The sequence below is a fragment of the Acomys russatus genome, chromosome 6 (genome assembly GCF_903995435.1).
Source record: "Acomys russatus chromosome 6, mAcoRus1.1, whole genome shotgun sequence".
Classification (NCBI taxonomy): Eukaryota; Metazoa; Chordata; class Mammalia; order Rodentia; family Muridae; genus Acomys; species Acomys russatus.
This window is the reverse complement of record NC_067142.1, coordinates 18,396,833-18,409,806: the sequence shown is the minus strand read 5'-3', so window position 1 is coordinate 18,409,806 and position 12,974 is coordinate 18,396,833. Positions and strand designations below refer to the sequence as shown.

At 49.3% G+C, this 12,974-nt stretch overlaps 1 protein-coding gene across 1 annotated transcript in view; it reads right to left on the bottom strand.

Annotated features, from left to right (window-relative positions):
- Window positions 1-1,299: 1,299 nt before the first annotated feature.
- Window positions 1,300-12,974, bottom strand: part of Tfcp2l1 (transcription factor CP2 like 1) — a 54,469-nt gene continuing 42,794 nt past the window's right edge. The window contains exons 9-15 of the mRNA XM_051147254.1: window positions 12,599-12,647; window positions 12,423-12,516; window positions 11,333-11,423; window positions 8,910-9,013; window positions 8,139-8,281; window positions 2,538-2,589; window positions 1,300-1,887 (exon numbers count right to left, since the gene is read on the bottom strand). Of these exons, the coding sequence (XP_051003211.1) occupies window positions 1,841-1,887; window positions 2,538-2,589; window positions 8,139-8,281; window positions 8,910-9,013; window positions 11,333-11,423; window positions 12,423-12,516; window positions 12,599-12,647 (580 nt within the window). The 3' untranslated portion in view covers window positions 1,300-1,840. The remainder of the gene's footprint in view (window positions 1,888-2,537; window positions 2,590-8,138; window positions 8,282-8,909; window positions 9,014-11,332; window positions 11,424-12,422; window positions 12,517-12,598; window positions 12,648-12,974) is intronic.

The following is a 12,974-nucleotide window of genomic DNA, read 5'->3' as shown; positions in this document are numbered from 1 at the left end:
AGTCTGTGCCAATATATTCACAGTACTAATGTCTGATAAAGCTGCCATCGCCACCCCCACACTCCCCAAAGACAAGGAACCGAGAGCTCAGCTTCACTATAAGAAGAGTTTCTCTGCCTGTAAAATAGTATTTGCCAAAACCTGATGATCTGTAAGCCTAGGTATCTCACCATGGCTCAAGGGAACTTGAATTAGCAAGGAGTTTAAGCTTTGGGCAGGCATAGATCCCTGGCAAAATGAAGATGAAGTCTTTTCTTCCTTCCTTCCTCCATTCCTTTTCTTTCTTCTCTTTTTTTGTTTCGTTTTGGTTTTGTTTTGTTTGTTTGTTTGGTTGGTTGGTTTTTTGAGACAGGGTTTCTCTATGATAGCGTTGGCTGTTCTGGACTCATTTTGTAAACCAGGCTGGCCTGGAACTCACAGAGATCCTCCTGCCTCTGCCTCCCTGAGTTCTGGGATTACAGGTGTACACCACTACACCCGGCTGAAGATGAATTAAGTCTACTACAGCTACAGATCCTCAAACTCCCTTATAGTTGAGAAAGGCAACTCAACCATAGCAACAAAGACAAAAATACTGTATACACACCTACAACTGGGAAGAGATAGGATCTTAAATTAGAATGAGCACTGAAGAAAACATAGTACGCCTAGGCAATTTGGCAAGCAGTAGTGGTTAGCTGAGGTTGTCTCAAAAAGGGCCAGGCAGGTGTCGATCTACTGAGCCACACCCCAACCCAAAGGTCTAGAACCCATGCTCAAGGCCACTGGATACAATGGAATCTTCACCTCTGCAGTACTCTTTACTCAACAGGAAATAAGATTACACTGTAGTAGCCCAAGAAGAGTCATTTTGTTCTCATCGCTCTCAGCTTAGTCTAAAGCAGCCCAAATTAGCATCTCTGAGAGGCCACACAGGGCCCAAATGTGTGGTGTGAATGAGGAAATGGGTCCCACTGGCTCATGTGTGTGAGCATGTGGTCCCAGCTGGTGGTGCTGTCTGGGGAGGTTGCTGGAGGAAGCATATCACTGGGGGGTGGGCCTTGAGGGCTTGAAACCTTGTATCACTTCCTGTTCTTGCTCTTTCTCTCTTTCTGCTTCCTGTATGTATAAAATGAGACCAACTAGCTTTCCACTCTGTGTCCTCCTCACCATCATAGTCTATCCCTATGAAGCACTAAGCCGAAGCAAGCCCTTCCTTCATTGTGTTGCTTTGGTCAGAGCGTCTTCTCACAGCAACAGAAAAGCAACTAGCACAATGTCCACTGGGGCATCGACCATGTCAGTGCAGAAGTATGCACATGACCCTGGGCTTGACTGTATCAGATCCTTAGAAACAAAGTGACTGAGAAAGAGGTGGAAGGCATAAAATTAGCCTCAGTCCTACTGATTCATCCAAGAACAGAAGAGTGGCCACCAGGGTCACTAAGAAGGGAAGTCAGTATTAGAATAGGAGAGCTGCGCAAGGTCTCCCTGTGAGGCTGGCGGAGCTAGACATGAGGCCAGTGGTTCAAAGGAGGTGCGGGAACGGGGTGAGGCAGGAAGGTAGTCAGGAGGGAACCCCCAACAACAGGGGTCAGGGCTTAGGAGATGTATGCCCCCCACTATCTGCCTGGGAAGCAGACCATGAAAATGTTAAAAAGCTAAAAGCCAAGAATAGAGGACAAGGGAACCAGTGGTTGTCTGTAGGCCAGACTCCGTGTCCATGGTCGTCTGCAGCTTTCCTGGATTGGGTAGTGCCCTTCCTAGTAGGAGCTTGTCAGGCGAGACGGCAGCTGACAGTGGTGCAATGTCTACAGCCAGGGGATCCATGGGGCAGGGGGCAGGTGCAGGGCACTGCTGCTCAGAGTCCACACTTCAGGATGATGTGGTAGCCGTCATTGCTCTCTGCTACAAGAGAAACACTGGGCATGGGTGTGTGGCACAGGCAGAGAGGTGGGCCAGTGTTACATAGAGAATTAGAGTGGTTGTGAACCAGCAGGCATGGGTGCTGGGAACCAAACTCGAGGTCTCTGCAAGAGCAATATGTGCTCTCATCCACTGAGCCATCTCTCTCCAGCCCAGTCTCCTGTTCTGATGAAACTTACCCACTTATCCTCCCAGACAGACCTTTCCTCCTTGTGGGAGTGAACACAGCTCCTGGTACCTAGGCTCACTCCCAGCACAGTATAGACATCCTGGCATTCTCTAGGACATCTGGCTCAGATGGATGCTCCAAGTTCCTGACTCACTCTGCCAGACATTGTAGTTCTAGCTTGGGATTCCCAGAGACTTCCTAGGAAACCTCAGACACCAAGTTGATGGAGAACAAATGGCCGGGCTTGTAGTGTCCCTGAAGATGTCACTCATTCTGGCTAGGACTAGGTATGAGAAAGCTTGGGTTTTGTTTTGGTTTGGGTTTTTGCTCCCAAAGGCTGCTCCAAGTTCAGCATCTTCTGACGATACCCTGTGCAGGCAGATTTCACCTGCTACCCATCACCCATGACTCCAAGAGACACAGACACACACCCCAGTTAACAGAAAGGCAGGGAGAGACTTACCTTTTAATGTGCTGAGGATAAAACAAGACTCATCTTGGAAATTCTGGACCATCTGAAAGGCAAAAGCAAGACATATCCTCCTCAATGACACATCATCACAAGGCATGATGAGGGTTGGAGAGATAGCCCTGCCAATAAAATGATTTCTGTGTGAGAATGAGGGTAGCACCAGATGGACAACATCCAGGTTCTTCTTTGACCTCCATATACCCACATGGACAAAATAAAAATTAGTAAAAGAAGCTGGGCAGTGGACCCCTGAGTTCAAGGCCAGCCTAGTCTATAAAGTGAGTTCCAGGACAGCCAAGGCTACAAGAAGAAACCCATCCTGAAAAAAAAAAAAAAAAAACCAACAACAACAACAATAATAATTTAAAAGTTAGCAAAAGATAATATAATAATCAGGCAGCAGTAGTGCACGCCTTTGAGGGCAGAGGCAGGCAGATTTTTGAGTTTCAGGTCTGCCTACTCTACAGATTAAGTTCCAGGACAGCAAGGACTACACAGAGAAACTCCATCTCAAAAAACCAACCAACCAACCCAACAAACAAACCTAAACACAAAACCAGGCACAGTGGTATACTCTCTTAATCCTAGCACTCAAGACACAGAGGCAGGTAGATCTCTGGGGGTTTGAAGCCAGCCTGATCTATAGAGCTAGTTCTAGACTCTGTCTTAAAAACAACAAAATTAAGCATAATCACATACCACAAAAATCCCACTTTACTCAACAACATAATACATATACAATAGAGCTGAAAAATCCCTCACTGCTTAGTGGCACTGTCATCTGGTAACACAGTAGCGCAATCACTCGTGTCTGTGGTGAGGTTGTAAGCACCCTACTATGTTCCCAGTCTGGTTCAAATGAGAACACACCGTTCACACCACTTGGTAATGACCCTGAATGACTCCACTACCGACCTGCACATCTGACACACCATGCATTATGTTAACTATTTTAGAGTGCGCTCTCACCCACCAGGCCACTTGAGTGCACTGATGTGGTGTTCAGTGACTACCATGTACTAGCTAGGTTGGAATGCCTGGAAGCTAGGGTGCTTCCACAGTGATGACATCACCTAGCAAACATTTCACAGGTGGCACATCTCATCACTAACATGGCTGTGACATATTTTTAAACAAAACAATTGTGCCTAAATGCAAAAAAAAATGTCCTCCCTGGGCCATGTCTTTGAACACTTGTTCCAGAACTAGTGGCACTGTTTGGGAAGGTGTAGAAACTTTAAGATGTGGAGCCTTGGGCTAGAGAGATAGCTCAGTGGTTAAGAGCACCGTCTGCTCTTCCAGAGGTCCTGAGTTCAATTCCCAGCAACCACATGGTGGCTCACAACCATCTATACTAGGATCTGATGCACTGTACATGCAGATACATGCAGATAGAACATTCATGTACATAAAATAAATAAATAAATCTTTAAAAAAAATATGTGGAGCCTTGTTCGAGGAAGGGGTCAATGGGTGGGGTCTTGAGGCATGACTTTCTATTCACTCTGCTTGCTGATGGCCCGTAGCCTCCCCGTTCCTGCTGCCACACTTTTCCCACCGTGAAATGTCGCAATAAGCCCTCCTCCCCTGCACTGCTTCTCCTCAGTTACCTGCTACAGCAACAGGAAAGGAATTAATAGCGACTAATAGATAGTATGCGTAAGTGGCTTACAAGGACGGAACGGAGCTACCACTCCCCCAAATGTGCGGGAAAGACAACCCATAGCCACCTCTTCCAAGCTCTCACTATGATTTCTGAATGGTGATCACAGGAAAATCTTTCTGGTTTCATGGCCACATCCGTAAAATGGAGCATTCTGATGATAAAAATGTAAGCGGGATGTATAGTGAAACTAGCACCTCTGGGGACTGATACAGCTTTAAAACGTCTCATCTACTGGAGGGCACCCCCTTGAGTTTTCCTGCAAGGCGTGTTCCCCTAAACAAATCTCTTCACGTGTGCACCCTCAAGACATACAAAAGAGTTGACAGAACATTGTGAAAGCGTGTACTGTCTCTGGCATCTGCAGGGGTGCAAGCCCACTGGGCTTCACCCATCAGTGGTCCTCAGCTGCACACATCAGCTTTGGTTAATCAAAATATGATGCCGTGAAAAAGGGGGAGCATGGAGGAATGTGTGGCTATCTCACCCCCACCCACGGAGAGCCATGTTTGATCCCCACAAGCCGGGTTAAAAACCAAAACAAAACAGGCCTGATGCTGGGCACAAGGGGACAAGAATCGCTGGGGTTCTTTGGCCAGCTCTAGGACATGGAGAGACCCTGCCTTAAAAGCTCTGGTGTGTGGTGCCTGAGAAATACAAGGAACAAGAGCCAAGGCTATCCTCCAGTCTCCGCAAGTACAGTCACACCTGAGTACGGCCCCATGTCTAAGCAGCGTGTTAGGGAGAAAAGAGGAAACTAGTGTAAAATGCACATGCACAGGCAAGGTCAAAAGATGATGCAAGCCTACAAAGGGGTTTATAACCACCATGTTCTAGTGACCTGGGTGCAAGGAGTTAAGTACTTGTTAAAATGTGCAACTCAGGGCCAGTGAGGCGGCTCGGCGGGTGAAATGCACCTACTATGGGAGCCTTGTAGCCCTGAGTTTGATTCACAAAACCCACAGAGGAAGGAGAGAAACCACTCACACACAATGTCCTGTGATTTACACACACACACACACACACACACACACACACACACACACACACAAATAAGTAAAATAAGATTTAAAAGCAAAATGTACATTAGTTTTATAAAATCTTTGCATGTGTATGCTACATTTCACAGTACGCATTCAGAAAGTTAAAACATAAGTATATACATAAACATGCACACTAAAACCGACAGGGTAGCAAAGCCCTTTTCTATTAAAAAAAAGGGGGGGGCAACCTGCTTTTTATTGCCTTCTCTGGACTACTGCCTCAAATCCTATAAATGCATCCACCTGCCGACCCTGACCCTCCCTGCAGGGCCTAATGGTGCATGAAGTATTTATTCTATACCTCAGCCTGCTCCAGCTCGGACTCTTGGCCGCCCAGCCACTTGGGCATGAAAAGCCCTAAGCGGGGGCCCACAAGGGCTTAATCAGTAACTCCCTTGTTTAATTGAGTGCCCTTGCACCCCAGGGGCCGGCTCCTCGCTGGCCAGGCTGCCTCCAGCACTCTGGTAATTCAGAGCTGAAGGTTTCCAAATTGCTTCGGGTTGAGTGGGAAGGAGACTTGGGCGAATGAGAATGGCCTACTTAGCCAAGGTGGCGTTTGAGGTCTGTTCTCTGCTTCACTTGCTTAACTGCCTGCTGCTGAGGGCACAGGGCAAGTGGGGGAGGGACTTCTTCCTCGGGGACCTGGGAAGTTGCAAGGCACACTCATGGGTTTTTGTCTTCTCAAAAAGGAATCCTCAGGGGTCTGAGGAACAAGGCCAGAGTGCTCGCTTCGCTGGCACGTGCAAAGGCCTGGAGTCCATCTCTAGCCCAGCACAGACCAAGAATGGTACTGCACACAACTGGCACCCCACCACTATAATCCCAGCACTGGGGAGGTGGGGCTGAGAGAATCAGAACCTCTAGGTTATCCTTGGCTACACAGTAAGAAGGCCAGCCTGGGCTATCGATCTTTTTTCCCTCTGCCATCCAGAGGCCCCTTCCTCCTTGTAGCTTAGCTTCGTCAGCTCTAAAGGCAGCAACTGCTGGCCTCATTTTCATTTTCTGTGAAATGGCAGCAAAGGAACAGTTACTTTTAGCTAGACCTGGTGGTGCACGCCTGTAGTTCCAGCACTCCCAAGGCAGTGGCAAGATGACTGTAGTATGGCCAAGGCTAGCCTGATCTACAGCGTGAGATCTGGGCCACTCGGGGTTTTACGCTGGAGCCCTGCCACAAAACAAAATAGAACAAGGAAGCAGAACTTCACTAAGCTGGGCCGTGGCTCACTCCTCTAATCCGGGCACTTAGGAGGCAGAGGCAAAGGCAAGCAGAGGACCAGAGCAAGGTCAAGGCCAGCCTGTTTTACATCCCGAGCTTCAAGTTTTATAAGGAGATTTTGTTGCAAAAAACAAACAAACAAATAAACAACCCATAGCTCCCAATTCTCAAGAGGTTGGATCTCTTACTGGCTCAGCTCTCCACAGTTGGTTCATCTGTGGTGTTTCCTCCAAATCTTCTCTTCAGTTGTGGCATCTTCGGGCAACTACTCAGTATCTCTGTGCCTCAGTTTCCTATGTGTGACATGGGATGCTAGCATGGACTCCAATATTTATGGATACATAAGCAGCAGCCAGGATGTAGTAGCATTGGCTATGGTTTGGATATGGAGTGTCTCTCAGTGGCCCTGTGTTGAATGCTTGGTCTTGGCCTCTGGTGCTATTGGCATGTGGGTGGGACTTTTAAGAGGTTGGGCCCAGGAGAAAGACATTAGGTCACCAAGGTTAATAGTAAAGGAGATTGTGGTACTCCCCCCCACCCCCCGGCTCCCGACTCCCTTCCTTCTTGGCCATAGTGAGAACAATTTATTCAGGCACTCTCCTACCATGATAGGTTATCTCAGCATCAGTCCTCAAACAACAGGCACCAGAAGATGGACCAAAAACTCTCCAACTGTGAGGCTGCATCGTGTGTGTGTGTGTGTGTGTGTGTGTGTGTGTGTGTGTGTGTGTGTGTGTCCATTGTCTCTCCAGCACTGGGATTATGTTGGGGCTACCACCGTACCCAGCTTTTGACATGGGGTCAGGACATCAAACCTAGGTGCTCGCACTTTACTGAGTGAGCCTCTCCCCAGACTGAACCTTTCTTCTTAAGTTCGTGATCCTGGTTCTCGTGACAGTGCCAGAACGCTGACCAACAGAACAGCAAACCCACCCTTTTGTTAGTTGGAAGTGTCAGTGGATGCAGGACAGCATAAGCTGAAGGGATGCCCAACTTGGCAGGCAAGTCTGTCCAACAAATCACTCCTACAGGGCTGGGGGGTAAGTTCCAACAGGGCTCTCTCACTTCCTGGATCTTTTGCTAGCAACTGTTTCCACTTTCCACAGGACTGGATTGAGCACCACCTCAGTGGCAGGAACCTGCATCACTGAGGGAGGCCTTGCTGGCTGCCCCTCATTTAACTATTGGCCTCTCAGGACTTGCTCCCCCTTGATGGGTGGCACACTCTTCAGATTGTGCATGTGTCCCAAGGCCACCCAGCTAAGGTCACTTGGAGAAAGCTGTCCTCTGAGCATAACGTCCATCAGCATCTTAGTCACAGCAGCTTTGACTACCCAAAAGACCCTCATGATCGAGCCTTGTTGGGCCATTGAGACAGCCAAGCTAAATAAAGGTGCTTGCCCCTAAGTCCCACATGGTGGAAGGAGAGAATTGACTCCTGCAAGTTTTCCTCTTACCTCTCTCTGTGTGTGGTAGTGCCGTGCACCCACTCACCCACCCACCACCACCACAAAATAAATAAATGTAATAGAAATGTTTTTTAATTGTAGGGCTTAGAATATATGCATAGAAAACACTGAGCCACCCTGACCCCCATGGAGGATGCTCCTGGGGGTGGTGTGGGGTGGGGTGGGTACCTGGGTCTCCTCCTGAGGGTCAGGTCAGCTCACCTCATTGCTCACCACCACATGGATGCCAGAGGGACCCTGTCGATAGACGCGGTGGATGTGCTGTGGGGGGATGCTGTACAGGCTGGCGATCTTCTCGGTCAGCTCCAGCGTGGTCAGCTCTTCCAGGAAGATAGCGTGGTACACTGTAGGGGGAGGAGCCATTAAATCAACAAGAACCTGTCTATGTGTTCCTACCCCATTCTGAGAAGCCAGCAGCTTACATGTAAGGATGCTCGCACCCTAAGCCATGGATGCCTGTCTAAAAAGAAGAGCCTACTGACAGGTAAACACAGGCTAGCTGCTTTTGTCTCTCTTGGGAACATATGTTGATTCCTGGGCCCAACCAGGAACTCAGCTGTGGGAAGGGGAGGACCCCGAGGAGCACTGGAATTCAGATGTTGTTCCTGGTGTGCAGCCTGCACAGTGGCAGGAGGAAGCGCTATGTCATCTCTCCAGGGCTTACTCAGGAGCCTCTGGTAGCAGGGGAAAATTTAAAGACAACGGTGCTGGGGAGGCAGCCAGCTGAGCCCCAGTATTCACTGCTCGCTGCTTCCTCAGTTTGGATTTAATGTGAGCCACTGCCTCACACTTTTGCAGCCATGATGGCTTCCCTGCCAAGATGGACTGTGCCGCCCTCAGACCGTGAGTCATAAGGCATCTGCCTTCCATAAGCTGCTGTTGACCGTGTCAGGTGTTTTGTTGCAGTAATGAGGAAAGTGACTAAAACATTGAGAACAGAGATTGCGCCAGCTCAGGCTCTACTCTACTCACCACACAAGCTATTGTCCCCTCTGTCATCCTGCTTCTGTGGGAGGGGTACTTGGTTCTGCTCCAGCTCCTGACAGACATAGATGGTCATCTTTGGCCTCACATTCCTAGCAAAGGAAGAGGGGGTAATTAGCAGGTATGATGGACTGTTGTCCTAGACTATTATTCTAGAAGAGCCCAGAACGTAGAGTGGAACCTGCAGGATGAAGGGATTTAGCGAAGGAGCAGGTGGCAGAGATGCAGAGTGCTTTTCATGGGCAGGTCTCCAGGGACAGAACCCAGGCCTGATGGATCTTTACGGTGTCACACGGGCGCTCTGGAGGAAGTGGGGAGCTGACTCTTCCAACCCTGCCATGCTGAGGCTTTTCTGTAGAACTGAATCTCAAAGAGATGCTATGGTGATACAGGGTGTAGGCTGATGGAACGGGGTGTAGGTTGGTGGTGTTGGGGTGTGGGCTGGTGATATGGGGTGTAGTTGGTGGTATGGGGTGTAGGCTGGTGGGAGAGCATGTGCTCAGTGTGTGTGCAGCCCCAGGTTCCATTCTTGTCAAGGGAGAGAAGAGACAGAGGAAGAACTTGGCACAGAGTTCCTCACACAAGAGTGAGCTAGGCTCATCCCTCCATTCCACAGACATGGAAACTGAGGCTCAGAGGGGCAAACAGCTTTCCTTTTTACTGCATACATTCTAGGAGACAAAATTGGGATTCATCCTCAATTGTGTTCTCTCACTCTACAACTGTGCTGTCGCCATCTGCCTATTCAGTTTTAACTTCGGGGCCCAGGAGTGGCTCGCCTACAGAGCACATGCTCGGCACACACATGCTCTGAGTTCCAGTCTCAGCACCAGAAAAAAAGGAAGAGCACAAAAGTTCAACAAAAACTAAACTGGAAGCCGGGCATGGTGGCGCACACCTTTAATCCCAGCACTTGCAAGGCAGAGGCAGGTGGGTTGCTGTGAGTCCGAGGCCAGCCTGGTCTACAAAGAGTCTGGGACAGCCAGGGGTGTTACACAGAGAAATTCTGTCTCAAACAAACAAACAAACAAACAAACAAACAAACAAACCTAAATTGGGTGATGTTAAGTCTAATGCCACCGTACAGGGGCTCACATGGCCAGGTTTCTGGATGGTCATAGAACATTGCATTTCCATGGTGGTGGAGAGCTCTATCACAGTGCTGCCTTGAAAAATGCACCGTGGTTTTCAAGGCCATGCCCCACCTCCAAGTTGGAGCTCTCAGGCTGGACTCTGTAAGCTTCCAGAGTCTGGGCTAGTGACTAAAGGCCAAGATCCACAGGCTCTGGGTCCAACTGAGGAGAGGGAGGCTGTTACAGTTAATATTAATTGAGGATCTAGATAGAGTCACCTAGGAGGCAAATGGCTGAGAGGCAAGGAGTCTCTATATTGGGACGACTGAATGAGAAAGAAGGGCCACCATAGATGTAGGCAGTGCTACTCATGAACCGGGGTCTCACCCTGCACACAGAGAAGAAAGCAACCTGAGTCACCAGCACTCTTGTCTTTCTGCTTCCTGACTTAAAGACACAGCATAACCGGCCACCTCCCACTATGGCAGCCATAACTCCCTCACCATGATGGACTGTACTGTGGGGAGCAGAGGAAGCCCTGAGTGTGTGAAGTCCTGAGTGAGATGTGCGTTGTGAACACGGCCTGGCTGTGGCAAGGGCCCCGCCTCAGACCCATGGGAAATGGCAAAGCCTGGAGTGACGCTCAGAGTCCATGTGTGAATATGGATAACGGGTTCAGAAATGTCCACTATGGCTCCACTTCACCCCCTCACTGCCCAGACATTTACGTCTAAAGACTGTTCCTACAAAGATTAGCTAAATCTGCCTCCTTGTCAGTTGTCCATGGAAACTTCTTTCTGTTTATCAGTGTGTACTAAGCTGTGCTCAGCTGCATGCAATAACCCCACCTCCCTGTTCAGCTCCAGAATGCTGAGGTTTCTCCATCAGAGCCCAGTCTCTCTGAACCCAGCTTGCCTGGATGCACGTCTGTCCTTCATCCCCTAGGGGGCCCAGTCTGGCTCATTCTTTGAGCTGCAATGGGCATGGCATTGTACCTTCAAACTGTGTACCAAAATTAATCTTTCTTTTCATAGCTGATTTAGTCAGGCATTTTTGCATGGCACTGAGAAAAGCAACTAACACTGAGATGTTTCTAAGCAAGGGTCACTGCAGCCAGGTGCTGAGGTGGTCTCCACATGGCACTTAATTCACTGTCCCATCCCAGCCCCCAGCACCTCGCCCAGCATTTACCTCCATGTTGAAAGAAGGATTCCTTCCATTTCCTAGTCCCACCAGCAGGCTAGAGACAGTTCAGGAAGCTGAGGTAGGGCTTCTTGCTATACACAGCCAGTAGTGGCCACAGACTTTGGTTGGCTCCTCTAAGAAACCAACACCTACCTGCCTTTGATGGCATTGAAGAGCCGAATGCCATCCGCAGGGCCACAGACCTGGACCAGATCATCTCGGGACATCTTCAGGAGGTCAGCACCTAAGCAGAGACATGCAACACTGGTCACATGGCATATACCAGCCAACCCCACAGCAGGGCTGAGGAAGAAAGTAAGGCCAGCCTCACCCTCAGTGGGCACCAGACCACCACAAGAGAAACTGGCATAAGGCTAAACAATCCCAGGAGAGCACAACCATACAACGTCAGAAACTGAAAGCTAGTATGCTTACAAGGGAGACAGGAAGACCACCCCACCCTGATTGCCCACCCCTCTCTGTACCCCTCATCAGCACTATTCTGTCTACACAGATTTACCAGCATATGGCCACCAATGACACGCGTATGTCTCTGTGCAGAGCATACACTAATGCAAACACACCCGAGGACCAGAACAAACCAAGAGGCAAAATACTGGCCTCCCAAGAGACATCCACAGACAGACGTGCCACCCCATTCGAAGGGGCAGAGGAAGGTCACAGAGGGGAATGAAGGCTGGTGGGAAGGCCGGCAACATGATATTTTTAAAGATTGAGTCCCCAGCGCGCCTGAGGACTCTCCAAGGGACATGTCTACTTTACCTCTATCTCAGAGGATACGTCAGGAATAGCTCTGCAAATGCAGTGGTGGCTCCCCGAATTCAGCCCCTACTTTTTCTTTCTTTAAGACATGGTTTCGTATAACCCAGGGTAGCCTTAATCTATACAGCTGAGGTCATCTTGAACTTCTTCTACCTCCTAAGTGCACTATACCCAGTTTATACAGTGCAGAGGAACCGAACTTGGGGCCTCCTTCATGCTAGGCATTACTAACTGAACTACAGTTCTAATCCAGAATGGTTGTCTTTGTATTGGAATTAAAGGTTAATATTATTCTATGGTCCTGCCAGAATCAGATCACCTGCCCCTAGTGGCCTGGCCTCATTGCTTCCCTGGTCCTCAGTTCCATGGCACCCACATCCCTGAGGGTTCCCCTCACACAGCCATAGGCCCATGGGACAAAGACACTTGTGGACTCCAAACCTAACTCCATAGTACTCACCTGAGAAGCTGGCAAAGAGCCAGCAGAACTGGGAGAAGCGATTGCGGTGCAGCCACTGCTGCGCATCTTGGATGGAGGCTGATGGGAGCAGGTGCTGCAAGCAAGAGACAGAGAATGCTCAAAATGGCCACAGAGCCAGAGGGACCAGCAGCCCGCCAATACCCACGCACACTTACATCACTGCCCAGCGGTAAGGGCTCCACTGGGTGGGTAGGTGAGCTGTTACTGTAATGGAAAAGGGATGGTTGATGAGCATGAGGGCTTCCAGGGATACAAAGAAGGTTCCAGAACCTAAATGGCATCTACATTCCAGCAGGCGTGTGACTGACTTGCTTGAAATAAGTCCTGGAAGGCTGCCTAAATCAGCCACAAATATATGACCCAATCTCTCATAGTGTCTCCTGAAGTCTACTGTCACTACACAGGAGGCTTAGATGGGCCACACTGTTCCAAGTAACAGCAGCAGCTCTACCTGTGCAGTCTCCAGCAACAACCAAGATGGGCTGTTTGTTGTGCCTGGGTCCTGTGCTGTGTGGTGCAGCCTCACCCTGA